The sequence below is a fragment of the Kwoniella botswanensis genome, chromosome 1 (assembly GCF_036426115.1).
Source record: "Kwoniella botswanensis chromosome 1, complete sequence".
Classification (NCBI taxonomy): Eukaryota; Fungi; Basidiomycota; class Tremellomycetes; order Tremellales; family Cryptococcaceae; genus Kwoniella; species Kwoniella botswanensis.
In genome coordinates, this window is record NC_088599.1 from 13239206 (window position 1) to 13266245 (window position 27040).

General features: G+C 47.1%; 10 protein-coding genes across 10 annotated transcripts; 4 read left to right on the forward strand and 6 right to left on the reverse strand.

The window, feature by feature from the left end:
- Positions 1-378: 378 nt before the first annotated feature.
- Positions 379-2376, reverse strand: L199_004998 (uncharacterized protein; the record flags this gene model as incomplete). Its single annotated transcript, XM_064890713.1, has 10 exons — positions 379-586; positions 645-680; positions 738-806; positions 863-1138; positions 1193-1422; positions 1483-1558; positions 1622-1761; positions 1815-1980; positions 2048-2186; positions 2241-2376. 10 exons carry the CDS (start codon positions 2374-2376, stop codon positions 379-381), a joined length of 1476 nt encoding a protein of 491 aa, XP_064746785.1.
- Positions 2377-2921: 545 nt separating this feature from the next.
- L199_004999 (uncharacterized protein) lies at positions 2922-4044 on the forward strand (the record flags this gene model as incomplete). The annotated part of the gene is made up of 5 exons (XM_064890714.1): positions 2922-3184; positions 3240-3524; positions 3583-3645; positions 3703-3825; positions 3885-4044. 5 exons carry the CDS (start codon positions 2922-2924, stop codon positions 4042-4044), a joined length of 894 nt encoding a protein of 297 aa, XP_064746786.1.
- Positions 4045-4288: 244 nt separating this feature from the next.
- On the reverse strand, positions 4289-5508 carry L199_005000 (uncharacterized protein; the record flags this gene model as incomplete). Its single annotated transcript, XM_064890715.1, has 5 exons — positions 4289-4502; positions 4548-4884; positions 4941-5122; positions 5228-5284; positions 5339-5508. The coding sequence occupies 5 exons, from the start codon at positions 5506-5508 to the stop codon at positions 4289-4291; spliced, it is 960 nt and encodes a 319-aa protein (XP_064746787.1).
- Positions 5509-5822: 314 nt separating this feature from the next.
- L199_005001 (uncharacterized protein) lies at positions 5823-9073 on the forward strand (the record flags this gene model as incomplete). Its single annotated transcript, XM_064890716.1, has 13 exons — positions 5823-6022; positions 6121-6466; positions 6520-6808; positions 6866-6933; positions 6979-6994; positions 7039-7142; positions 7194-7334; positions 7412-7521; positions 7582-7699; positions 7754-8139; positions 8216-8384; positions 8446-8580; positions 8630-9073. 13 exons carry the CDS (start codon positions 5823-5825, stop codon positions 9071-9073), a joined length of 2526 nt encoding a protein of 841 aa, XP_064746788.1.
- Positions 9074-9216: 143 nt separating this feature from the next.
- Positions 9217-10336, reverse strand: L199_005002 (uncharacterized protein; the record flags this gene model as incomplete). The annotated part of the gene is made up of 3 exons (XM_064890717.1): positions 9217-9331; positions 9389-9969; positions 10034-10336. The coding sequence occupies 3 exons, from the start codon at positions 10334-10336 to the stop codon at positions 9217-9219; spliced, it is 999 nt and encodes a 332-aa protein (XP_064746789.1).
- Positions 10337-10884: 548 nt separating this feature from the next.
- Positions 10885-13295, reverse strand: L199_005003 (transketolase; the record flags this gene model as incomplete). Its single annotated transcript, XM_064890718.1, has 5 exons — positions 10885-11656; positions 11715-12525; positions 12582-12908; positions 12975-13086; positions 13146-13295. The coding sequence occupies 5 exons, from the start codon at positions 13293-13295 to the stop codon at positions 10885-10887; spliced, it is 2172 nt and encodes a 723-aa protein (XP_064746790.1).
- An 859-nt stretch (positions 13296-14154) lies between these two features.
- Positions 14155-19048, reverse strand: L199_005004 (uncharacterized protein; the record flags this gene model as incomplete). The annotated part of the gene is made up of 13 exons (XM_064890719.1): positions 14155-14553; positions 14627-14742; positions 14802-14999; positions 15072-15146; positions 15227-15317; positions 15381-15759; positions 15825-16967; positions 17040-17366; positions 17440-17733; positions 17831-18164; positions 18269-18607; positions 18678-18926; positions 18982-19048. The coding sequence occupies 13 exons, from the start codon at positions 19046-19048 to the stop codon at positions 14155-14157; spliced, it is 4011 nt and encodes a 1336-aa protein (XP_064746791.1).
- Positions 19049-19885: 837 nt separating this feature from the next.
- Positions 19886-22132, forward strand: L199_005005 (uncharacterized protein; the record flags this gene model as incomplete). Its single annotated transcript, XM_064890720.1, has 10 exons — positions 19886-20058; positions 20140-20259; positions 20346-20404; positions 20495-20659; positions 20722-20876; positions 20971-21141; positions 21214-21339; positions 21402-21521; positions 21596-21785; positions 21846-22132. 10 exons carry the CDS (start codon positions 19886-19888, stop codon positions 22130-22132), a joined length of 1566 nt encoding a protein of 521 aa, XP_064746792.1.
- A 317-nt stretch (positions 22133-22449) lies between these two features.
- Positions 22450-24427, forward strand: L199_005006 (uncharacterized protein; the record flags this gene model as incomplete). The annotated part of the gene is made up of 6 exons (XM_064890721.1): positions 22450-22584; positions 22708-22779; positions 22867-23108; positions 23287-23961; positions 24010-24104; positions 24201-24427. The coding sequence occupies 6 exons, from the start codon at positions 22450-22452 to the stop codon at positions 24425-24427; spliced, it is 1446 nt and encodes a 481-aa protein (XP_064746793.1).
- Positions 24428-24793: 366 nt separating this feature from the next.
- L199_005007 (uncharacterized protein) lies at positions 24794-26675 on the reverse strand (the record flags this gene model as incomplete). Its single annotated transcript, XM_064890722.1, has 5 exons — positions 24794-24952; positions 25050-25229; positions 25302-26039; positions 26127-26426; positions 26493-26675. The coding sequence occupies 5 exons, from the start codon at positions 26673-26675 to the stop codon at positions 24794-24796; spliced, it is 1560 nt and encodes a 519-aa protein (XP_064746794.1).
- Between the last annotated feature and the right edge of the window lie 365 nt (positions 26676-27040).

Consider the following 27040-nt stretch of genomic DNA (forward strand, 5'->3'; position numbering starts at 1 on the left):
TAGGACGACTCGAGATTATGCTCTAGATCACAGAGAGGTACTGCGCCGTTCGAGTCATAGAACACGCATGAGTTACATGGCGGGTAGAGTACGACACCTCTGTCGTGTCCGGTGCGTCCTTGACGGTCCTTGAAAATCCGACGGAACGTACAAGTCTCACGCCTGGTCGTACTCATAACCGCAGCGGGTCTCCAAGGCATGGCTCCCAAGAAGCGTCACCGCGAAACTCCTTAGATTATTGCATACCATTGAGTGCTTGCATATTCTTCCGGAGGTCCCTTTCATGCAAATCACCAATGGGGTATACAATTTGTCTGTGACACATAATATATTAATTGGAAGGCCCCAGCAGTCCGCGGATGATAAATCCTGGCTTCCTTAATATACGAATCGCCAAGCAGGGTGATCTGATCCATCTGCGGTCGGTTCGACAACAGCATCGGGATCTGGGACACCGAATTGTTCGTCCTTTTTCCTGTTTCTCCACTTCAAGTAGTAAGTGCCAGTGAAACAGAGAATGGAGGAGAGGAATAAGAGCCCAGCGCAGATGGAGTTTCCCTTGTGGTATCGGGGCGCATCGTCATAGCTATTAACATAATGATCAGCTCGATTCGGCAATCGGTGAAGCGAACGGCACGACATACATGTTGCTGCCAGTGATGCTACCCAGCTGACCGGTACTGTAGAGAGCCAGAGGTCAGTCTGAACCTTTCCCCGCGGTATCCATTCTCACTCACATCAAGAATATGACCAAAGATGCCGCCCTCTTGGAAGATGTATCCGCATTCGTCGCACACCACGAGAACCTGAAAGTTCTGTTGTCAGTGGGACCCTTTCATCTCACAATGATCCATATACCAACATAAGCGGTTGACCAACATATACTCCAACAACAGTAACGTAGGCTGCGAAGTATCGCACACTCCTGGGTCCGACGTAGGCGATCATCATGTACCCGACACCACCGACCAAGTTGGCAACGCCAATGAACCAACCTCGTATCGAAAGTCTGTCAGACCAGTAAGCGGTGATGACCGCAATAACATACGCGACCAGATAAGGAGGTGCCGATAATCCTTGCGCGTTGACCGAAGTGTATCCCATTTCCTTGATGATGGCCGTCAAGAACACCGAAAGCCTGCTCATAAAAGGTCAATCTGGGCTGCTTTTCTGTGTAGGAATGTCGACAAACGAGTTAAATGCACTGCCGCCTGCGTAATGGATTATAGCGATCCACCAGGTCCATGGTTCCTTCAACGCAGCTTTGAAACCGGCGACAGAATATCCCCCATGGTGCTCTTTGGACTGACTTCGCTCCACACGCTCTCGAGCGATCTCATTCTCCCGTGGACTGAGCCAAGCACACCTGTCAGGACCAGAGGGTAGAAGGAGGAAGATCAATGCGGCCGCGAGGAACGTTGGCTGAGTTGGGACAGCTTAGTGAGCTCGGATCCAAAAAGTGATACCGTCACATAGACTTACGGTGGATTCAACGATGAACACAAGCTTCCATGGAGTGATCGAAGTTTTAGCTTGCACAAGACCGTAAGCTGCAGCTCTGAGACGATTGATGTGCATCAGTTACGTCCGTGATCAATGATCTTCCATGAGTGCAACTCACCCTGCGAAGGCGTTTGCAATACAAGAGACGGCTTGGAAGATGGCCCAACGAAGACCGAATTCTTCTCGAGGGTACAACATGGTGAAATAGAAAGCGATTGCCGGCCCACCGCCTGCTTCCAGAGCAGCGATGACCACACGCTTTTAATAACTTGGTCAGTTTACTTCGAAAGCCACCTGCTGGCATCACTCACACAGGCGAGCATTCCTCCGTAGCTGCTAGTGACACCTTGCAAGGTAGATGCAAGACCCCAGAAGGTGACTATCCCCGTCAAAAAAAACTTGGGAGGTATAAACTTCAGAAGAAGCATTTCGGGCTGACAGATCGTGTAAACAACATAGAAGATCGTCAAAAGAAAGCTGGAAATGGTACGAAACGAAATCAGCACTTTGGTCACACTAAGTGCAACGTAGAATAATGACCCACTTGTATTGCTTCTTGGTGATACCCAAGTCGGCAGACATGCCAGCCGTGTTCGCATTTCCGATGTTTGCTTTGTCGAGGAAAGCACAGATATTCATGAAACATAACACAGGTAAGATATAGATGTCCATCTTTCGTCGAACTGTGAAAGACCTTGGTAAGTACGCGTTCGGCTGATTCGGATCTGTTAACCTACCTCTTTTCGCCTCCTCGGGAGTGTAAGATGGTCCATTATCGACAATGTTAATCGCAGAAGGGGTTTTCTCGATGACGTCCAGATGGTCGATAGCAGCCTTAGGCTCCAATTCGATGGGGTTCATCTCAGTAGTCATTTTGGCTTGACTATCGATCTGGTGTTATCCTTCGTGAAGAGTCAGTAGCATATTCCTTCCTCGGTGTTAGCTTTTATACATTTGCCAGATACTTCAGTTTCCAATGAAAAACGATACTTCAGTTTCCATTGTCTCAATACCGATGTTCGTGTTGACCCTGAAAACCTGAAAGAAGTAAAATTACAAGTGGGGGTTTAAAAAGCCCCGCGGGGAGGCATGAGACGAGAACGGCATTCATGTTTGGATTTCAGCTTATGATCGGGATTCGGAATTGACAAACCATCATGAGTTTGTGAGTTTCGCGGCATGCAGCGCATTTTGAGGTACAATCGTTCAAACCCGATGCAGTATCATGTCCCAACACCGTCCACTTGTTGTGCTTCCATCTGAAGACTTGGACAGCCCACTTTCTTCGTGACGACGACAAATGCTGAAGACCGAGTAGGGCAGATGCAGGACGTACCTGATATAAAGGCATCGAAATGCGTGCGCCCACCTGGCTCGACTTTGCTATCGCCTTTCGTCCAATATCGTGAACAATCAATATGACAATTACCAACGGAGCATCAGACAAGGCTTACCAAGAAGGGCTTGCAGCAGCCAGCAAAGCGGCTGTGCCCAATACAGTCAAAGAACGGATTCTCCGAGGCGAGCTCGCTCATTCATTCTCTATCAAGCTGGTCAAGAGCGTCGAGATCATTCATTATGCGGCTGCAGCAGGGTATGATGCGGTTTTGATAGACTTGGAGCATTCTAGTTTTGGTCTGGAGACTACAAACCAACTGAGTTGCGCTGCTTTACAGGTTGGGTGAGTTGCAAGCCTACTACCTCGCAATTGCACGTTCATAACCGTTGTCTCATAGCGTCACGCCAATCGTCCGAGTACCCGCCAACACCTCAGACTGGATCTCTCGAGCTTTAGATGGGGGAGCAGCGGCAGTGATCGTACCTCATGTGAACTCGGTGGCAGAAGCAGAGAATGTGGTACGATACGCCAAATTTGCTCCTTTGGGCGAAAGATCAGCTACCAGTGGAATGCCCATCCTCAAATACGCTTCAGTACCTGCCAAATACGCCAATCCTGTAGCAAACGATGCTACACTGGTCATCGTCATGATCGAGACGGAAAGAGCACTGGAGATCGCCGAGTGAGTCATCGACTGTGGCCTCAGTCTCAGTGATGCAGAGGCTAACGTCTACTCGCAGTGACATAGCTGCTGTACCAGGAGTTGACATCGTTCTAATCGGAAGTTCCGATTTGACCTCAGAGTAAGTCACACTTATACGTATAGAAGGAAAAGATCTGTTACTAACATTGAGCATTAGTATGGGTATACCTGGAGATTATGACAATCAACGGCTCGCCGATGCTTACGCAAAGGTCTCTGCCGCCTGTAAGAAGGCTTCGGTTGACGGACGAATAGTGACTCTAGGGATCGGTGGTCTCAAGTGAGCAAGCAGATTACAACGACATAGCCATTGCTGATGACCCCATCATTGTGTTATAGCCCCAGACCAGATCTTATCGAAAAGTTCGCGTCCTTACATTCAAACGCAAGATACGCTATGTCAGGGGCCGATAACTCAATCATGCTCAATGGCATGAAGGCTGGGGCTGCGAAATGTCGGGTGATGACTGAGAAAATCGTTTCCGGTCGAAGTCAGTAGCTCAATGTACATTAACATGCAGATAGACATCATCCTTGTCACAACAGGCTGTACTATTAGACTTGCATAGGCTGATGAGTCAGTTCATAGGTGCAGACGATTCAGCCTGCACCAGTTACAGTATTGAGATTGCCTTTTTTGGTCTCACACGTTATATACACCACTGCTGAGATACAGCTGCGAATCTGTATCTTGCTTCAACCTCAAGGCTCCAGCTCAGGGAGAACAACATGCATGTACATCTTTACAATATAGCTTGGGCGTTCGGTGGACTTGCGATACCGCCCTCGATGTTTAATACCATGCTGGAGAAGAAGAATGTCCATTGCTGAAGTCTCTCGCATTCCTTTGCAAGTTCGCGGAGATCGAATAATTCGCCAATAGGCAATCCCCACCCAGCCAAAAAGACCTCGTGGATGGACGGCGATCTTGGAGAAGGGTAGTTCTCGTATGCAGCTCTACGGTCGTCGTCAGCTGTTTGCCTTGATTCTAGTCGAACCCACGTGTCAGAAGCAACGGCAGCAATTCCATTCTCCCAATGCCATCTCAAAACCTCCTCAGACTGATCTACTCCGCAGTATCCTCTCACTTTCCGGTTTGGTAATTGAGCTCGCTCCTCGTCTGACAGCTTGAAAAGAGCTTCTGTGAAGCCCGTCCTCACAATGAGAATATCTCCGCTTTCAATTATCAGATTTGACTCTTTGGCGCAGTTACTGAGTATGTCTAATGTTATTGGGGTACTTCCATCAAAAGCAGACATGGGTGGAAGACCACGTCGATCTCGATAAGCCACGATATCAAGCAAGTGAGCACGGGAGGTAATGGGTCTTTTCGCATAATCTGAAATGTCAACATGTCAATGTATCTTCCAACATGCAGAGCTGAGGTAGACTTACTATGTATTCCATTGCGGGCTACGGATTTATCTCTCGCATCGTCGTTGCTCTGTCCCCCATAGTATACGTATGAGCCCTTCTCGGGATAATTCAAATAAGGATAGTGACGGAAGCCATCCCATTGAGTTGAAGCCTGGGTATTGAAGGAGACATGGTCATCGTTGCAGTGAGTGCGATGTATTCTATGGGCAAAAAGGGGGTGATCATTTATTATACAAATGTATGTATGTATGTATGCATGAATATATATCGTCACTTCGACCGCCCTTAATCATGCGCATACTCACATTTCATGCTCTAAACCTTTTCTGGCGGGATTAAGGGGTTGTGCAGCGAGTGGTAAGCTATCAGAACGATTGGTGAGCCTCGTCTGTCATCGTTCATGTAATGACACATACTTCAAGTTCACGCAGATTCCATGTTTGATTGAATCTCTTCCTCTTTTGACAGCTTGTTCATTTATCAGGTTCAACCTTCCAAGCTGGTCGTCGGCCCCGTATACGCCCCAGGCGTTATAAGGCGGACCGGATCTGGACTTTAGTTCGTCGAAAGAGCAAGGTAAGACCATGGTATATACAGCGTTTCGCAGCGCAGCTGATTCCTGTAGCTGGAACATAATGTATTTATATAATCGTTCAGTATATCTGACAGATCCGGCTGGCGGAACCGGTCTCGATTCTAGCCGACATGGAACTGGAGTGTCATCGGGGTTCAACACCGCTCGAAAGGATCACGTGAACAAGATTCTGGAGATCTTCCACTATCACATCTCAACGTTGTAGGTATCGCCTTCGACATCGTCTTGAATGATGGTGCCGCCGATGAACACAACACAATTGTGGGCCAAAGCAACAGCTCGACTTCAGAAAGCAATCAACAATAATGAGCCCCCGGCCCGTTCCCTCGTCCACATCGCCCGATGAGCAAGCTTCTGAAGCCATATCGAACTTAGGTTCGGCTAGCCGGACAGCCAGATACGGTTCCTCTTGCATTGCCTGTAGACGTAGGAAGCAGAAATGCGATGCCAAGACCCCTTCTTGCTCCCGTTGCCTGAAGCTCAAGGAGGAGTGCATCTACGAGGGGTGAGTGACGTTCGTGTTAGTGCAGTCAGTCCATCATATATCTTCCCAACTATTCGACTGCTTGTTCCCATAGGTGCTAATTTTCCATCCACCGATAGTAACATTCGAAATCAACCATCTCCGCACCTAGTTCCCCTTCTTGTCAAGACTTTCGACTTCCTTCGTTCCATCGCCTCTCCTCAATCACAATATCCTGATACAGCTGTTCGCCCCATGATTCAACGATTCTTGCATGATCATAAAATCCCCAATTTCACTGTTTCTCGAAAGATAGCAGACGAAGGACAAGACGTCAGTAGTGACGATCTATTTGCTGGAAACGACGATAGCATCATAAGGAGCACTATAGAAGAGCATCCTGTCGTTGGAGAAGAAGACAGTGCGGAAGGCAATCCGGAGGTGGACGAGCTTCTGATGCATATGAGCTTGGCGGACGATGGTCAGGTGAGTACATCTCATACAGTCTAATATATATGTGCTCATCGGCTTCAATCTAGAATGGACATTTCGGCGTTACATCACTCTTCTATCAAACACCTTCCGATTCCATTGTCGAAAGACTACAACGGCGTCTATCCAAATCCCAAGCTATCACACGGAATACTCTACAGAGGTCGAACTCGCATCAGAACGAAGGGCAATCGAAACTGTCCTTAGGTCAATCGCACAGAAGGGACTCAGATGATGAGATCTGGGCAACTGACGAGAATAGCACCACGACAGGACCGGAAGATGAAGCTGGAATATTGAAAGGGAATGCGTCAATGCTTGGAGGATGGGAAAGTTGTAAGTGTGCTGCGCATGGGATCGAACTGATTAGAACAGCGTGCTAACATAGTACAGTGGCTTACTCTAAATTGGAGCTGGAGTCGGACGCTGCAAGCGCCAGAATGATAGTGCATCTGTTGAAGGTGAGTTGACTTGAGACCGCGGTGCAGCACTGACTTGAGTTTCAGACGTACTTCTGCTGGCGTGAGTATCGTGTGACTTTGCTGCACGGCGCTTATGTCGAACAGAATACGGTTCGCATTGCGTTGTGTACCGTCCGGTCTTCATTCGCGATATGGCTTTGGGAGGTCCGTATTTCAACCACTTCCTGTTGAACGTCATATGCGCACATGTGAGTTTTTGCACTTCCTGTCTTTGAAGGCTTGATCTGACCTTCTGACAGGCTACCCGGTATTCAGACTATCACCAACAGATGAGTGGATTCATGGGCGGAAACAAAAATGGACTATCCACCCCCGCATTGGCCTTAGGAGCGGACTTTATGAACCGTGCCAAGCTGCTGTTAGCTGCTGAGATGGACAAGGTGAGCCTGCCTTAATGGAACATCAGCTAATATGCAGCCGTCCAATGTACCAACAATCCAAGGGCTGCTGCTGCTAGGACAGAGGGAATGCGCATGTGGTAACCTGTCGCAGGGATGGATGTACACAGGGTGAGTTCATCAAGTTGAACCGGGAGCTGACATGTAGCATGGCGTTTCGAGCGATGCGGTAAGTCATCTCAGTTGTCGAGTGGTGTTTGGTTACAGTATTGCTAATACTCCGCCTTAGTGATCTGGGCATCCACCTTGATTGCAATCGTCTTCCGATATTTGGCTTTGGCACTATGTCAGCGGAAGACCGGGAGATACGACGCCGCTTGTTCTGGTCAGCTTTCACTTGGGATAAGGTGAATCCTACTTCCTGTATTATAAGAGCGCTAATATTGACGATTGGAAAACAGATAATTAGCTTGGCTCTCGGTCGGACTCCCACATTCAACGCTTGGCAGAATGCATCACCCGGACCGATCGTGGATGATACGGAAGATGATTCAGAGTGGAAACCGTATTTTTGGGACGACGCTATGCCACCCGAGCTCACTCACTATCCTGTCCAAAAGTCGCTTATGACTTCGAACTTCAGGCATTTCATCAAGCTGTGTGAGATCATACAAAAAATCATCATGCGATTGTACAATGGTCGGGTCACGCGAATTCGCAGTCATAATTTCGTAGATACAATGAAGCATCGGTTGACGGAGTGGATGGACCAGTTGCCAGCAGGGCTCAAATTGGATGTCAATGCTTTGCCAGAGCATTGTCCACCACCTCACATCTTCTCGACCAAGTGAGTTCGATCATAATGGTCAAGAGCTGACAAAATAAAGCGCATTGTATCGCGCCTCCTGGATACTGTTGTATAGGATATACCTGCCTAATGCCGTGCCAGTCCGGACTGCTGCATCACCCAGTATCACAGCATCAGCGGCAGTGACGTGCACCAGAATGGCAGAGGAGCTTCATCAGCTGTTCTTATTGTACTCCAAAACTTTCAAATTGCGTAACATGACTTATACCTTGACCTGGTCTATGGTAAGTCGTCTCATGAATTCCCGTGCATGTGAATACTGTCCACTGATTCTTGTTTGAACAGTACTCCGCGGCAACTATCAACGCGATCGATTTCCAGTCAACGGATCCAGCTGTAGCTGCTGCTGCGAGCCCTAGGCTGAGCATGTCTTTGCATGTTCTTGAGCGCGGTAGCTTACAGACTCCCGGCACCCAGAGGGTAAGTGAATTCTGCTTATCTGTATTCTTTGCTGACCGGAACTGTGCAGTCCATCGAGATCATCAAGCAGCGTTTGCGCACACCTGCTATACGTCCGGTGAAACGTCAGGGAGAGAATCTAAGTGACAGTGATCGAACTAAGCGTCTATCACTGCTCAGTCCTCCTCCGATAAACTCAGCACAATCTCAAGACATCCAAGCGCCAGACCTGATTCAAAATGAGCCGCAGACCGCTAGTACTCAATCCTCCACCGAATTCGATCTAGTCAGTATCCTAGGCGCAAGTGCGACAACATCCAATCCCCCACAGACAGACGAAGAAGATGATATGAACAATATGTGGACCGCGTTGATACAAAATGGATCAAACGGTGCTGGTAACATGGATTTATTACAGGGTATGATGGCCATGCCTTCAGTAGTTGCTGCTCCGAATCAGTACACGACATATCCTGACTGGTCCTCAGATTGGTGGAATCAGACAGATTCCTGAACGGAAGATACCTCAAGGGTTAGCCCCTTTCAATGCAAAGAAGTGTTGTATGCATTGTGAATATACAAAGATAGTCGACCTCGTGGTAAGCATTATAGGAACAATCACGCATAGGTACAACGTTCATAAGTTGCAAAACGGTCTTAAGCATCGACCACATCTCTGAGTCGGTCCCCGGCAAAGGCTTCTACAAGATGATCGACGACTGCCAGGGCCGTGATTCTGATCACATCCAAAGAAGCGGCACCGATATGAGGGCTGCAAGGATGGGTTTGTCAGCGAATACCCTATGAATTTCCTCTTCGGTGAACCTACGTAGATAACACCCTTGGATGAGCCATCAATTTTCCAAAATCTTTGGCAGTAGGAGGCTCGATAGAGAAAGCATCAATTCCAGCTCCAGTGATCCATCCTTGTTCCAACGCTGTGAGCAAAGCACCCTCGTTCACTATACCTCCTCGTGCAGTGTTGATCAACAAAGCAGACCTCTTCATCTTCTTCAGCTGATCTTCACCAATCAGATCTTTCGTACTGTCTAACAGTGGAACATGGATAGACACCACGTCTGACACTTCGAGCATCTCGTCCAGAGTATTTACCCTGGTGAAATGCGACGAAGCCAGCAGGTCGGACCATTTCTGAACCATTGAGGGATGAAGGTGCGGATCGTACACCACCACTTTAGCATCAAATGCACCAGAGAACATCTTTCCAAGTTGATAGCCGATATTTCCACCGCCTACTAGACCGAGTGTTTTTCCAGTCAATTGGAATCCGGTCGATCCTCCTTCAGCTTTAGTGACTGTTTCACCAGATCTGATTCTTCGATCGATTTGAGCGACATCTCTGGCAAGACAGAGCGACATTGTCAAAGCTAATTCGGCGACAGCACTGGCCTATCAATGATCATATACATAAGCTTTGAAGAGGGTGCAAGGCAGTACCACACTCTCTACTCACGTTGACTCCGGGGGTATTCATCACTCTGATCCCTCGCTTCTTCAGCTCTTTGACAGCAATAGCATCTACCCCTACTCCATGTTTACCTACAAATCTGAAGGCAGGTCCTAGCATTTTCACATCCTCTGGCGTGATCTTATTACTTCTTACCATCACTGCTTCTGCTTCTTCTCTCCATTGCTTCACTTTGGTATCTGGTTCGCAGGTGAAGTCGAAAAATCTTTCGGCATACTCTTTAACCGAATCATCCACTGGATATAAACAGAAAACTCTCGGTTTATGTGGCACAGCTGCTGGAGACATTTTTTGGTATAAGACAATGATATTCTGGATCGCTTTGAGGTTATGATGAACCGAAGATGTACGCGGTATGCACCTTCATGGCTTTTATTATATCATGTTCGTGACTCCATTTTCCATACTCATCACCAAGTACGACCTTGCATGGACACCGATATCCACAAATACCGGCTGAGAGGCTGAAAACCGGATGCCGACGTGAGCGGAATGAACACCGCCATGCAACACAGTCGTTCATAATCATCGGTATATGACTCCGATGTCTCAAATTAGGTGATCACTCGCTTTTAACACGGTATGAGAGAGCTTGCTTGGTGTTCACAAGGGTATGGCCTCTAGGATTCAAAAATGCGCGCCGCTATGAAATGACGTGTCGTTGAGTGTAAGATAGCTCTGCGCACAGGAATGATCAAATCAGGAAGCCGTTCAACGGAGTTTTCCATCACTAATACATTTACACGATACAATGTTTCTTGTGTCGGATATTGGCAATCGAAAGCCATCCAGTCATTGAAAACGAAAACCATCAAGTCATTCAACAAGTACTCCGCTTAATGCCCCTGATTCTGATGCAAGAGAAGCTCTTCGAATTCGCCCACACCGGGTAAATCCCAGCCTTGAGAGCTCTTCCTGGTCTCAGCCCAAGCAGATATTTTAGCAGCTAAGTTTTTGGGGCCAAAACCAAAGTGTTCGAACAAAGTGCTGTAGGGAGCCGAGTGACCGAAACCAGTCATGTGTGCACCAGCATGAGCGTACTTTGCCCACCCGAAAGAACAGTATGGTTCGATGGCGATGACCAATGATTTGCTGGAAGGGATAATCGATCTTCGATATTCAGCTGATTGCTGGTCGAATCTTCCCATATGAGGCATCGACACAACTCTGACTTTGTAGTCAGAAAGCAGCTTGGCGGTGTCGACAGCTCGAGCGACTTCCGAACCAGTGGCGACAAGAGTGATGTCAGGTACTTCACGGGCATCGCCGTGAACGATATAAGCACCAAACTGGACCTGAGTTCGATCGGTACCAGCCAAGAGAGGTACAGGTTGTCGAGTAAGCGAAAGTAAACTAGGGTGTTGGGAATCTTTCAAGGCTAAAATCCATGCTCCTGCAACTTCTTCAGCATCTGCAGGTCGGATGTAGTTGAAATTGGGCAGAGCCCTCAGGAAAAGTGGGAAAGCCACAGGTTGATGGGTTGGCCCATCCTCCCCGACACCAATGGAATCGTGTGTCGCAATGGCGATGAATCGGAGCTTCATTAAAGCGGCCATACGCAAGGATGGAGCGGCGTATAACCAGAAAATGAAGTAACTGGACATGATACTGCAAAAAGATCAAATCGTTAAATTTCTGCATGTGCGTGGCGATGAGGGCAACTTACGGTACAATCGCCCCTTTATGCCATGCAGCCAGACCATTTGCTACACCTACCATGGCGTGTTCTCTGATACCGTATCTAATTTGACGACCAGAATAATCGCCATAACTAGATTTGGGGTTTTGGAATTCCACCATTTTATCCCAGTTGACAAAGGTTGATTCACACAGATCGGCACTCCCGACCAAGAAAGAATTATCATGAGGTACGACCGATCGGAGCATGATTCCACTAGATTGTCTCGTGGCTTTTGGGTCTTGTGGTAGAGAAGCCTTGAGAGGTAGATTGCTTTCCCAACCTTCAAGTAGTTCACCTGCTAATCTTCTTTGGAATTCTTTGGCTTCAGCTGGATAAGCTTCAGTATATTTTCTGAAAAGCTCGTTCCATTCCTTCTCGTCCTTCTCGCCTCTAGCCTTTGACTCCTTGAAGTAATCGTAAACCGATGGGGCCACGACAAATTTCTCCTTAGGATCGAAACCGAGAGCTTTCTTGACGTTGGCAACATCGTCCTCACCTAATGCGGCTCCGTGTACCTTCCCACTACCTTGATTGGCTGATCCGATACCAATGACCGTCTTGATGTTGATGAATACGGGTTTACCGGTGAAAGATTTAGCTTGATCAAAGGCTTCGACGATAGCTGCCAGGTTATTAGACCCATCATCGACCTCCAGAATGTGCCATCCCATAGATCTTAGTTTGGCAGAAGTATCATCGGTAAAACAGATGTCAATGGTACCATCAACAGTGACTGAGTTGTTGTCGTATACAAGGATAAGGTTGTCAAGACCCCAATGACCAGCCATGGAGATCGCTATAAAGGTTTCATGAGCGAGGCTACAAATCGCAAGAGGGAAAAAGACAACACACCTTCCTGTCCAATACCTTCTTGCAAACATCCATCTCCAGTGAAACACCAAACCTTGTTATCTATGATTGGGTAACCGTCCTTGTTGTAGGTGGCGGCCATATTCTTGTTCGCTATGGCAAGACCAACGGCATTGGCGATACCTTGACCCAACAGACCGGTGGTCAGTTCAATACCTGGATATTCGATTTCGGGATGACCGGCGGCTATACCATCCATAGTTGGGGCATGATATTTCTTGATTTGGTCGAGGGTCCAGGTAGGATATCCGGATAGATGAAGCAGAATGTATTGAAGGAGACATGCGTGTCCAGCGGAAAGAACGAACCCTGTCAGACGTGATACGTCAGGATGGCCGTTATGGGCGCAACCGGTGGGCGATAGCAGCTACTCACGATCTCGGTTGATCCAATCTGGATTAACAGGGTTGTACCTCATACTGTATCGCCAAAGAGCAGTAGCAATAGCAGCGGCACCCATCACTGTCCCGGGATGCCCACCCTTGTACTACTCGTCCTAGTGATTAGCGAAATCCACTTCTTGGGCGAAGTATGGGGACCACGCACCTGTTGGCACAGATCGGCACCGAGACATCTTATGGTATTGATGACCAGCTTTTCGGTATCGGGAGTGGACGCTTTGCCCGATACGTGAGGGTCTTTGATGAGTGTAGTGCCGTGTGAGGCATCAAGGTGTTGAGTAGCTACAGGTGACATATTGACTGAGTAAACGTGCTGTTCCAAGGAAGAAGTGGAGCTCACCTTCTCAAAATAACTCGTGCATACATGTATATATATATGTATGTATGTGTTGAAGCCCAAAAAGACGAACAGCGTAGAAAGGTGAAGGTTGACTGGCAGTCATGTTTCCCGGAACGATGATGGTTCCGGAGTTATAACACCGGATCACCTGTCGGACCCCAATTACCACATGGGGCCGCAGACTTACAGTGGGGCTGGTATGCATAGCGGGGCCCTTAGCTCGACATGTGCACGACAGTGCTGGTGGATCGTTGGGTGTGGTGACGAGAATGGAGATGCATGTAGTGCCCGATCGGGCTTTCGGTCTCATCCTTCTTGAGAACATCGTTTTCGAGCCGAAACTAAAATCCGCTCGATATTTAACCATATCTCACCGGTAGATCCACATGTTTTAAGCGGACTTGAACAATGCCTTCTTCCTATGTACCATAGGTCATAACTAGGCTCTGTGCTCTCATGAATCCTCCGCAATTGCACCGCTTTGGGCTGGACAGTATGCCGAACCGTGACAGATGAGTCAGGTAGGTCACACAAAAGGGCAAGTCAATCATATAGTGTGGGCTTCACACACCAGAGGTTTCTTTGTCTGGCCGGAGAAGCAGGGGGAGACCTGTGTCAGGGCCTATCTCTTGCCACAGCTCCAGACAGGCTTGTGTGACGTTAGTTCGGGAGGTCACAGACATCGATAGGCATCGGGATCGTAACGTATAGGCGGTATTTAGGCTATATAACTTCCGATACATGAAAGTATATCTACACGTACATGCATTGTCCAAGGTCATATGGCCGACGGTGATTGCTCCACACTGAATTGCTATTGTCCTTCCAGTGAGCCCCAGCCACCTCCCCCGGGAGTTTCGATCCTAACTCTATCCCCGCTGTTCAGCTTGGCGATACCATTGCTGCCCACTCCTATTTCCGTATATCCCTGAGGGTTCTCATCTATATCTAAACGTTTATTCAGTCTGTACACGGTATTTTTACCTCTCTGACCATCTGCACCTCCCTCCATACCTCTCGGATGGAATACTCTCCTCTGAGAGACGATTGAAAAGTTCAATGGCATCCTAGCTTCGAAGAGTTTCGACATTCCGTCACCGCCCCTGTACTTGCCGTTACCGCCCGAGTCACGACGAATGGCAGACTCGACCAATAACATAGGACATCGCTGTTCGAAGATCTCCGTGTCGGTCAACCTAGTGTTCGTGCAGTGCTAGCAGTTGGAGAGAAATCAGTATGAGCCTTTATGGATTCATATTTTTGTAAGTGACGGACATAAAACTTACAACATGTACACAGTTTGCGCCATTCCATGACGGTCCTGCACCACTTCCACCACCGAGCGATTCACCATACGAGAATCCAGGTGTCACTTTGCCAGATGCATCTTTTCCTCCAGACCCTGTATTTAATCAGTCAGTTAGCAAGGACCAGGCAAGGCACAGCGTGTCATCTACTTACCGAATCCAGTGGAAGATGCACACCCCTGAGAGCATGCTGCAGCCTTGAAGGCTTGCAAGATAATGTCAACTAATCGCTGAGAAGCGAGAGTTGATCCGGAGATCGCGACCACACCAGTTGGGTTGATATAGGATCCGATTGGGACGATGTTGGTGATAGGGTCTAGGACACCTTGGTTCAATGGCATAGGGATCTCGGCTGTAAGACGTGCAATCTTCGTTAGAATCCACAAAGGGTGACAAAGTCAAAAAAAAAAAACGTCAGGCTTACGAGATATCATGGATCGCAAGCAGTAGATGATAGCTGCGTATGTCAAGGCGACAGGCATATTGCAATTGCCCAAGACTGCAATGAAAAGGATGTGTCCGATCAGCGCTATTCTGGATAGTTGGAGTGTCGAAATCAATAATGAGGATGTCACTCACCTTGTGGTCCTGTGCCGTTCCAGTCGAATTCGGCGGTACCTTCCTCTCTGTTGATTCTTACTTCCAGCTTGATCTCTGTACCATCGTCCATCTGCGATGTGTCATACCCGATATCAGGCTTAGACTTCCATTAATCAAGAGCTTAACCACTCACATAATCGCTAGCCCTGAGCGGTTTACCCTCAAATTTATCAAAGGTGTTCCTCAAGAAATCCTTGATAGTCTCTCTAGCGATGATTTGGATCTCCTTCATGTAGAATAAGACAGTCTTCGTGCCAAATTCCTCGAATAGCTTGTTGACCAGTTTTATACCTCTTACGTTCGCGGAAATAGCGGCTTGCAAATCCGTGATGTTATGATCGATCCGTCGAGTAGCACTACATCCTGGCCTTTCGGCAACTTTTCCGAATAAATCTCTGACGCCTTCTTCGTTGAATGTGCCTTGCGAGACGAGCTTGAAAGTATCAATGATCACACCTTCTTCCCATAGCTCTTTGGCGATCGGGTTCATCGACGTCACACCTGTGCCACCACTACAGAATGGAAGGAAGGTTAGTTATAGCTCCCGGAAGCCAAGCGGACGGAAGATCTTACGCACATATCACTATGGTGTCCTCTGCTAGCCACGTAGAACAGTACCTTGGTATCACTTCCAGGCTCAAAGACCGGAGTGACAGTGGTTAGATCTGGTAGATGAGTACCTCCCCACTGAGGATGATTGGTTAACAGGACATCACCAGGTTTCAATTTACCCAGCCAGTGATTATGCTGTGCTTGAACGGCGTACTGCATACTACCGAGATGAACTGGTATGTGAGGTGCGTTGGCGACCAGAGCACCGTCGGTACCATGGATGGAACAGGAGAAATCCAATCTTTCTTTGATAGATACTGAGACAGAGGTTCGTTGTAGTGTATGGCCCATCTGTTCAGCTATGGACATGAATCGATTGGCGAAAACAGCCAACATAATTGGGTCGGTTGACAGTTCCCCTTCCTCCTTCCTCGAAGTCGATGTCGAGTCTTCCAGTTGAATTATGACGTGTTCTTTCAGTACAACTGCTCGGGCGGAGGGCTCAACCACGATAGTTTGCGTGGAGTCGACGATGATGGCAGGCCCACTGATCTGGCTGTTGACGGGTACTTGACTCAGAATGTACACTGGAGTTTGGAATCCTTGTACGCCTGAAGAGGTATCGAAGTAAGCTTGATTGAAGGTAGAGGGTTTGACTACTTTTGACGATGTCTCTGATAGCGAAACTACTTGCTGCAAAGCGACAGCATAATCCGTTGGTGTTACATTGAAGGTTTTTCCGATACCTCGGACACGTATGTTTGACATCAATACCTTTCTGTTCGAGGAGAAAGAGGTTTCTCTGAGATGAGCCTCGATGAAGTCATTCTTTAGAGATGGGGTGAATGGTATCTGCAATATGGTGTCCGCGCCATCGTATTGTACAGCGATGGCGACTGTGAAATCGACTTCGTCTTGCTTAGCCCCTTGTTCCTGCAATTGTCTAAGTACGTCTGATTTCAGAGACTCAATCCTCCTGGAAGCCTCCGAATATGTCTTAGACTGTTCGAAATCCTCGACCACTTCCGCTGATAGTGGTGAAGCAGCTTCGGCAGATAAAGAGGCGCAGGCAATACCGTAAGCTGAGAGAATGGACGAGAATCGGGGTACCACAACCGTTTCGATGCCCAAACCCGCTGCGATAGCACAAGCATGTTGACCTCCAGCACTAGATCAGTGGTTGTAGATCAGTACCATGTAATAGGAAGAGAAGGCGACAAGGAACATTCTAATCACTCACCCTCCGAAACAACATAGATCATGGGAAGACATGGCGAAACCTCTCTGCTCCGTAATCTGCCTCATTGGTCTACTCATCCCCTCATTCGCTACCTTGATGAATCCAGCAGCTACTTGTTCAACAGTATAGGGGGTCTTACCAGATCTAGAAGCGTTGATTTCCATTGTGAGCGCTTCGAATTTAGTTCGTGAGGCTTGCAAATCCAATGGTTCGTCTGCATTTGGACCAAATATCCGAGGGAATTGGGATGGAATGAGTCGTCCAAGAATCAAATTAGCATCGGTAATGGCTAAATCTCCGCCTTTTCTGTAACAAGCCGGGCCGGGACTAGAAGACGGCGAAGACGATCAGCATCACTGAATCCAAGCTGCTCGAATGTAGTAGAAACAGCAGTACTTACTGAGCACCGACACTTTCAGGACCAACCACAAACATCCCGTTCTTATAGGTCAACTTTGATCCACCACCGGCAGCAACTGTCTCGATCGACAGTTGCGGACACGCAATGGGCACCCCAGCAACGACACTTTCGAAAGTCAACTCAAATTCTCCTGAGAACCTCGAAACATCCGTCGAGGTTCCACCCATATCGAACCCTACTACTGGTCTAGCGCGTGTTTGACTATAGGCTGTCAGTGCTGATCCGACAAATCCACCTGCTGGTCCTGATAATACCGCTCTAAGTCCTGAGAACCTGTAGAAAAGGTGTTAGCGATTGCCTTGGCTTGGAGGAAGCCCTGAGTGGTAGACAAACGAAGACCTTCGGCCACATGGAGAACGGATGCACTAACTTATCAGAAGAGACCAATCCACCATCCGATTTCATGAATTCACTTCTTTTACCTGCCTTCTTCCCCTCAAAATGACTATTGAAGCCATCAACGTATGCTCTCAGTACAGGAGATAAATAGGCATCGATGACCGCCGAGTTTCCTCTAGGAAGCACTTTGATAGCAGGAGAGAGGTCGGATGAGAGTGATATCTGGGTGAAACCGATCTTATCGGCAATTTCACCAATCTGTCTCTCATGATGAGGATACGTGTAGGAATGTAAGAGACAGATCGCCAAGGCTCTGAGACCTCGATCATACAGGTTTTGAAGATCAGACGTTATTTGTTCGACATCTGCAGGAAATCATGATCAGCTCGAGATACCGGGCACCTTGCCATCGAGACTACTCGGAAGCGCACAGATCCTCGGCAGGTATGATAGGGGATAAAAGTCTCACCTAAGGGTTTCAATATCCTTACAGCTTCCCCACTGACCCCCATGACCACATCTACGTCTCCCGCTTGCTTAGCTCTCTCAATTAACTCTTCCGCGGCAGGAGCATTCTGGTCTAATGACCAACCTTCTAGGGTCACCCTTTCTCTCGCCTGAACGACGTCTTCAGGCTTATACAGCATCTTCACTTTTCCGGAGATCGATAAGTCGAAGAGATCCGGTCGAGTCTGATCGCCTATCTCAATCATGTCCTTGAATCCCTCGGTAAGTATCAAGCCGAAAGGCTCTCCTTTCTTCTCCAATAAAGCGTTTGTCGCGACAGTGGTACCCATTCGCACCGACTCTGTATATGGCAAGGCAAGCGGACGGTGAGCACTAGACTCCCGAACCACGACCATACTGCGGGGACTCGCCTATCAGAGAAGTATCATACAATTCCCCTCTTGGTACCTTCTCCTTCTTCACAATCTGCAATAACCTCCTGATACCTTCACTAGGCGCATCGTCGTAATTTGCCGGATCGACACTTAAAAGCTTGAAAGTCACTTGGACCCCTCCATCCTGTTCATCTCCAGGTATGATGTCTGCGTTTCCGAGAAGTTCAAGTGGTATAGGTGGGCTGTAAAGGTGATTAGGGATGAAAGCCCATACATCACAAAAAGCTACGATTGTTATCAGCGTACAACCATGAGTCAAGGTGTGAAGGGCAGGACGTACTTCCTCCTCGGTCAATTGCTACTCGAACGCCTTCACTAACTGGTTGAGGCGCCGGTTCGATAGCCATATTGATAGCCTGTCACTGGATTCGGGTGTTGTGTGACTTCAGGATGTCTGAGAAGCGAGGTGAGTACAATGATGGGTTATCTATATTTGTATAAGCAGCAAACCCAACCAAACGGATGTTACTCATACAGAAAATTATTTAGCTGATAGTTGACCAAGCAAGATACATCACCGACCCGAAGTTACTGATGCTCAGCAGTAACGGAGTGCCTGATGAGCTCTCCTGGTTGCATGCTGGTGGATAGTTGATCACCTAAGCAATGATAATGCGATAAACGCTCAGAGAGGGTCACTCCGGGATACTTTGAGCACATCATTGCGGGTCACTTCGGGAACTCAGATGCAACAATGGGAATTTCCATGAATAATTGGAAAATACAGGACACAAAATCAGGTACGAAACCCACCCGAAGAAGAAATATGGAGGAAAAAGATTTACCCGATCAGTCAGATCGGCTGGAACCAGTTTTTTGTTTTTGTCAGTTTATGTTGCAGGAGCGTTTTCGCGAATTTGGTAATGCCCAATATCCGCAGAGTACGATATCGTATGGGCTAATGCATCTCGCCGACCAGCATCGGACTCATTGTGATACTTCGGGTGGGAAAATAGTTGCAAATCGTAGATGCATTATCGATGGCGTTATCAGTGAGTTACCAATTTTAAGATAATGTGTTTTTGTAAGTTCTTTATCAGTTAGCGGTCATCCGATTTTATATCAAGGATCGATAAAAATGATTTGAGCGATCTTTTACCCATGACTTTGCCTCTCATCTCTTCAATCATATATACGTCGTTTTCCAATTGAATCCAGCCAGTCAATGCAAATAGCTCGGCACAATGAGCGACCCATACTATCCCGACCAACCGTTGGAAGCAACACCCAAAAGGACTTTATGGGGCAAGATCAGGAGAATAATCTGGGATGATATTCAAGATCCAGAAGAGAGAGCTTTCGTAAGACGATTGGATTGTGGTCTGATGACCATTGCGATGTTGGGTTATTTCGTCAAGTAAGTGATGCACCACCACTTAGACAGACAACTGTCTATCTAAGCGATAGGCGAGACTGATGCGCTCATGAATTTTGCTAGATACCTAAGTCAAGCAAATATCGCAAATGCGTATGCGAGTGGGATGAAAGAGGATCTGAACTTTAAAGGAAATGAGTACAACACTCTGTTAACCATGTTCACCGTCGGCTATGTCATTGGGTACGTTCAGACTGAAACTGAAACTATTCCATCAATCCCCCCCAAGCAATGTCATGTCAAAGGTAACTAACTCAGGCATCTCATAGTCAATTTCCGGGTACTCTCGCTACCGTCAAAATTTCACCTTCGATTTGGTTACCTACCTGTGAGTCTCATTCGCCATTTCAGCTCCCTTATCTGCCGCCTTGAAACAGCCCTGTTGAGCAAGGCTGATTACCTTTCCATCGTACATTAGGTGAAGTGATCTGGACAGCTTTAGTCATGTCTTGTGCAGCGGCCAAAAACGTTCACACCTTATACGGACTCCGATTTATCATCGGCTTGTTGGAAGCTTCCGCTTATCCCGGTATGCTGTGGGTACTAGGATCATGGTACGGTCCAGCGGAGCTGGGCAAACGAGGTAAGCACTCCGTGTACCCGTGAGCCTTGGTGTATGCTGAATCATCTCAATCGATGTGGCAGTGGTGATGTTCCAAGCTACTTCGTCGGTCGGAACAATGTTTTCGGGATACCTTCAAGCGGCAGTGCACTCCGGACTCGACGGGGTGGGCGGCTATAAAGGATGGCAATACTTGATGCTTATGGACGGCGTCATCTGTATGCCCATTGCGATCGCCGTGAGTGTCTTTGAGGTGACAACAGAGGAGGAATGACTTGTCGGTCGGACAACGAAAAAGAAAAAAAAAGCTAACCTGGCCCTTCGTATATTAGGGATACTTTCTGATTCCGGACATCCCTACGAGACCTAACCCTAGAGCAAGATGGTACCTCAGAGATCAAGATATCAAGATGGCTATAGCCAGAATGGAGAGGTATAAAAGAGCTCCCACCAAAGGATTCACTTTGGACATCTTTAAAAAGATTATGACCTCTTGGATTCCCGTGAGTGAAATTCGCCGCATTTGCTTGTTGTTTTTTGCTCCTTGCTGATATGCATGATTTATGGTACAACAGTGGACTTTCTTCATCCCCTACACCTGCTTCGTAGTCGGACTTGGATCATATGCATACATGAATTTGTGGTTGAAGGCTACTCCCCCTTGGAAAGGTGATGTCACAGCTATCAATGTTATTCCTACCGTAAGCTCCGCCTTTCTATTGTGCATCACTATGTTCAATGCTGATTCGCAAATACTACATAGGGAGGTTACGCATTGTCGATTGTCATGTCACTGGTATATGCTTGGTCCAGTGATGCTCTGGGCACCCGTTGGCCCATATGTTTCATAGGTGGTTTCCCTCCGTTGGTCGGTAACATCATCGTAAGTACCAACCGTTATCCACACTTCAATGTTCTCCGTCCCGACAGCTAACTCTGACGATCACTCCTCATCAGCTATCGGTATGGCCTGCTAAGAACTCTACCAAATTCGCTGGCTTCTTCTTAAATTTCACTGCTACGCCTATCGGAGCAATCATGTTAGCTTGGGTGAACGAGATCATGGCTAGTTCAGGTGAAGCCAGAGCTATCACCATTGGGTTTTTGAATACTGCTGCCTACACTATAAACGCATGGGCACCAAATCGTGAGAATGACTCGCAATTCATCGAGAGCAGATGCTGACAATTCTGCAATTGTCGTCTAGTCATCTTCCCGGCATCTCAAGCGCCACACTACAAAGCAGGTTATAAAGTGACCACCGCCTTCTTCGCCATATGGATTGTATCCATTCCTATCATTTTGGTGTTACTCAGAACATGGTCTATACCTAAATACCAACAAGACGACGTGGTAGAAGAGGAAGAAGGTGCACCCAAGTCTGTTAACGAGAAGAACAGTACCGAGAATGATAGATTACCAGATCTGGAATCTTCTTTGGCTAAGAGTGCGGTGATCAGTGGAGTGGATGGGAAGGCCACTGAACCACAATAGTTATCTTGTGTACATCTTTACAACAGTCTATCGATCATGCATATATATATAATATATATCTGTCCACGAGTACCAGCAATGATTTCATATGATGGGGTGAATGCCACTTGTACGCCACTGATCCCTCGACATTGATTTTGAGATTCAACATTTACGCGTCAACCAACTTGATTTCTTTCCTTCTTTTCCTCTTCCTTCAGCGATGGCTTCTATTACCTTCATTAGTCCCCTCGTCTCAAGCTGCCTATTCTGTCCTTGGGAGAGAGACGTCCTTCTGCACCTATGATCGCCGATTTCGTCCTAAGATCGCGCTCAAAATGTCAAAAGTGATTCATCATAAACCAGATCAGCCCAAAGACAGAACCCTCACTCCCCAAGATTCCAGACAGTGTATGTCATGTGGGAAGTGCTGGCCTTGGGTCACTTTTGATGTGGAGATTGTACATCATACCGTGAGTGCACATGGCGTGTCCTGATCCTCACGTCGAAGGACAGTCCCACTGGGTATCTTTGTATGACAAGTTCGTGAAGGCAGGAGTTAGTTCGTACTTACCATTTGTATATATCTAATCTAGTCAAATGTGTGTACGAGATGTGCCGCGCCGGAGATAGAAGCCAGAAGGTGGAAGGAGTTAGGCCAGCAGATGGTGAGTGATATGACCCAATCGCCTCTTTTGAGGAGCAAAGTCGATACTTGACTTGGACATCCGCTCATCTCAATGCCGTCATTCTAGCAAAAAGACCTTCTCAAAGCCAAGCAAAAATTATCAAACCACCGAAGAGATACTGCACCTCCTCAACACGGCCAATCAGCCATCATCCGACCTCAACGCCAGCCTGAGCCCCAGCCAGAGATTCGCCGAGCGGTCTCCGGAGAGGTTAGACAGAAATTTCTTTCGGATGAGCAGCTGGCAGCGATCAGGACGAACTTACATGTGTTGAGAAGCATCAAAGAACCTCAGAGAGCTATTTTGTGGTGAGTGGATACTCCAACATTGATCGTCACTCCTCTATACACATATCACTACAGTGGACATCCTGGGTACTCGAACATGCCTACCCTTCTGTTTGCATATGTGATAACGATCTCACACCTCATCTCACCATCTCGCCAATCATTTGCTGTGCTGACCATATCAAACCCTCCTGCACAGGATCGAATTAACCTTCCGACCTCGACCTGTTGTAACCCCTCGAGCACCGTCCTCCATCTCCCAGTTGACCATCTACCAAGCGTACAAGGCATTCTTCGATACATTATCATCTCATCCCGATTCTCACCTCTATCCGACCGATACACCATTGATGGATGGATCACAGTTGATCAAATTAATTATAAAGCTATATCAGGAGGTAGGCGTGAGGATGATTGGAAAACCTCATTATACCATCGAAGGGTTAGAATGGAGACCTCTAGATCAAAGTAGGACAATTCAAGCTCAACCGCAAATACAGTCAGGAATGGGTTATAATGCCGAGGTGTCACCGGTACCAATTATGCAACATCAGCATCATCAGCAACATCAGCAACATCAGCAACATCAGTATCAACATAATGGTCAACTATATCAACTACCACCAACTCAACCTCAAATGCACCATAACAATGTTCCAGGTCCAACTCAATTCTTCACCCAACCACCACCCCTTCTGATCCACCAACATCAGCCCCAATATCCTCCCGTTTTACCTCAGACCATAAATCCACCTTTACCCCAGCCATATCCAGTGAGTCATCCAACTCACAATCGACCTCAAGCTCCTCCTCAACTGAATCCTCCGACCTTCCCCAGCGCTAATACCGTCAAATTAAGATTAACCCCGGATATGTAAGACAATAATGCTGTGAATCCAGACAAGAACAGTCAGATTGATAGTAAGGACGTTATGATAGAGGTTGATGACGATGACTGGACGGTATTCTTGTTCAAACCCCTTGCGGAGAGATCTAAGAAAGATATTGTCTTGCAGAGTAAGTCATGGACCTATCAAACCTCCCATCCCCCATGTAATCGGTGATATCACTCTCATCGTGGACATGGTAGCTAACTCATGTACGCGGAGATAGGTTTATCGAAAGATCGAAAGATCAACACGGAATTATCAGTGCAACCACGTCACTCTCAATCAAAATCATCTCAATTTCGAAAAGATACAAAGACCAACAATGATGAGGAAGAAGAGGTTGATGAACTTGACGATGATAATGATGATGACATCAATATGAATGTGAGACTGGAAAATGGACGTGATCGCGTAGGATCAGAAGATGAAGTTGGAGATATGTTAATTTGAGTGAAGAGATTATCATCAGAGATCAACTCCTGAATGTGAACACCATTATGTAGAGTATTTTGTACGATTATCCCATTGTGTGCAACTATCACATTTCATGTATGTAATGAATTCATGACAGAATATATACGATCGCAAGACTGTCAAGAGATTTAATGGACAAAGCTGATGTGATTGATCGTTCCATACTGACATTCAGGTTGTCCAACACGGGCAATTGACGAGTATGCTAATCAAACATGATTTTTTCTACAACTGAAGATGATACTTTGTCGGATGATCTAAATGGATTTTCAACGGACCCACGACTGAGTACTACCCATTTCTTTACGCTCAAATCATTTTGTTTGTTGCACCTTACTTCACCTATTTCTCCACTTCTGTCTTTGCGTTTTGCTCGTCAATGAATTTCTGCCATTTGGGATTAACAGCACTTTCAGCGTTCTTCTTAAAGTTCGCTCGGGAGTTGGGTAAACCAGGAACTTGTTGGCGGATAAGTGCACCGTATTTGGTGTAAAGGGAATGCTACAATACACCTCATACACATCAACATAAGTACTGTTTATAAACCGAATGGACCATCTGACTACGGTGAGAGAAAGATATGCTGGTGTCGACTTACAATACCCCTTCCGATCAAATAAGCCTTCATCCCGCCTTTCGGAAACCCTTCTCCTGCCACTCTACTCTTCAGGTCTTCCACCAGAGCTCGATAAGCTACGGTGTCTTGAGGTTGGACGGTCGTTTGATTACGCCATCTTCGATTATATTCAGCTGACTTGGATATGGATCCAGATGCGACCTACCATTTCGAATTCAACCTCAATCAGTCATCTCGTTTTGACTGGAATCGATGTGGTTCAGTGATACTCACCTTTTGCTGTTTATCCTCCTCCATATGCAATTCAGGTTCTGGTGCAGACTCAACATAATCCGGATCTTTCATTCTCTCAATATTCATCTGAGTTTTTGGGAATTGCTCCTTCTCGCTGGGAGAAGGATGAGGATGAGAGCGACAATCTTGATCATTGTCTCCCTGATTGGCTTGCCCTGACGCAGAGGAAGGTCCGTCGTCCTGGAACGTTTCTGAAGCCTGAGAGGATGACGAGAGTTGTCCGATGATTGAAGGTGTACTAGTATCATATTGAGTGGCTTCCTGGTTGGTTTGACCGAGATGGATAGGACCGGTGGGAGTAATATATTTGTTTCCAGTGGTTCTAACAGGTCCGTCCTGATTCTGACTGTGAGTGGCGGATCGAGTTTGTTGAGCCATATGGGAAGATTGAGACACCAAAGCGGGTGACTCCTTGTGGATCGGCGGAGTGATTATATCACCTGGCTTCGGACAAACAAGGAACGTATTGGTATTTTGACTTGCAGCGTTTCTATAGACGTCTTCGGGGTTGATCTTAGGTTCACTTTCTTTGTCCTCTTTGTTGAGATTCGTGGGACATGGATCGTCAAGTTGTATAAGATCATCGATATGGGATTGAGAACATGCTGTAGGTGATAGTCCAGTGGGAGTTGAATACAAAGAAGGACCCAGTGATATTGGCTCATTTGAGGTAGGTGAGATTGGAAAATGTACTGTCTTTTGCCTTTTGGATCGTTTCTGTACAGATGGTTATTCACCCTCAGTCACCGCCACATCACACCCCTCGGTCACAATTGGGGAATAGGGTAACATCAAGAAACTTACCTTCTTCAAAGAAGAGGAAGCATTCTGTCTTTCCCTTCCTACACCTACACCGGACCAGAACCCATCGACGAATAAATTCTGCTCATTGATCAAATAAGGTTTGGTCTCGATTGGTCTTGCCAGGAACAAGCTATCGTTAATCCAACCTTCAGCTAGTGGTAAGCCGGCGCCATCAGATTGATGAGATTGAATGATTGCTTTAAGATCGTGAGCTGCTTTGAGAGCTTCGGTGAGACCGTCTGGTTTGAGGAAGATCACTCGGCTGGCGAGTGTGATCAATGAGGACATTGTTCCACCGTTCTTCAACATACGTTGGTTAGTTCAGCATCGCCTGTGTGGTACAAGAAGACGAAAGTATATACCCACTACAATGTTGACTCTCATAATTTCTGCCTTATGGGGATTACCGACTATCCAAAAAGTCTGGTTGAAGAAGAGCATATTGAAGAACAGCTGGTCATTGTTTGATGGATCATAGTCGCCACCGGGCCCGTTGAAAGAGGATGAACCTCGAGAAGAGGAAGAAGTCCCATAGTCCAGAAGATCCATCTCGAATGATGAGTATTGATGTGTGTGTCAGTACGACACGGTGAGTAAGCTGACGTCTGAGATGGACGGAAGGGAGATGAGAGATAGGTTCAAAGACACGAGAAGAAGGAAAGAGGGAAGAAGGAGAAGGATGTAGGGAATGATGACCATACCGTCTTCCCCACTCCTTTCCCACCTACCCTTCCTCTGTACTCTCCCACTCTAACTCTCATCCTACTTCATCACATTACTTTGCTTGTTCATCATCCATAAATGCGCACAGACCATCAATAGGATGATTTGCCACTTTCACTCAGTTAGGCACACGAGTGACAAGGGTGTCTCACTCTCACAATGATTAGGCGCGGTTGCCAGTTTCCCTTAAT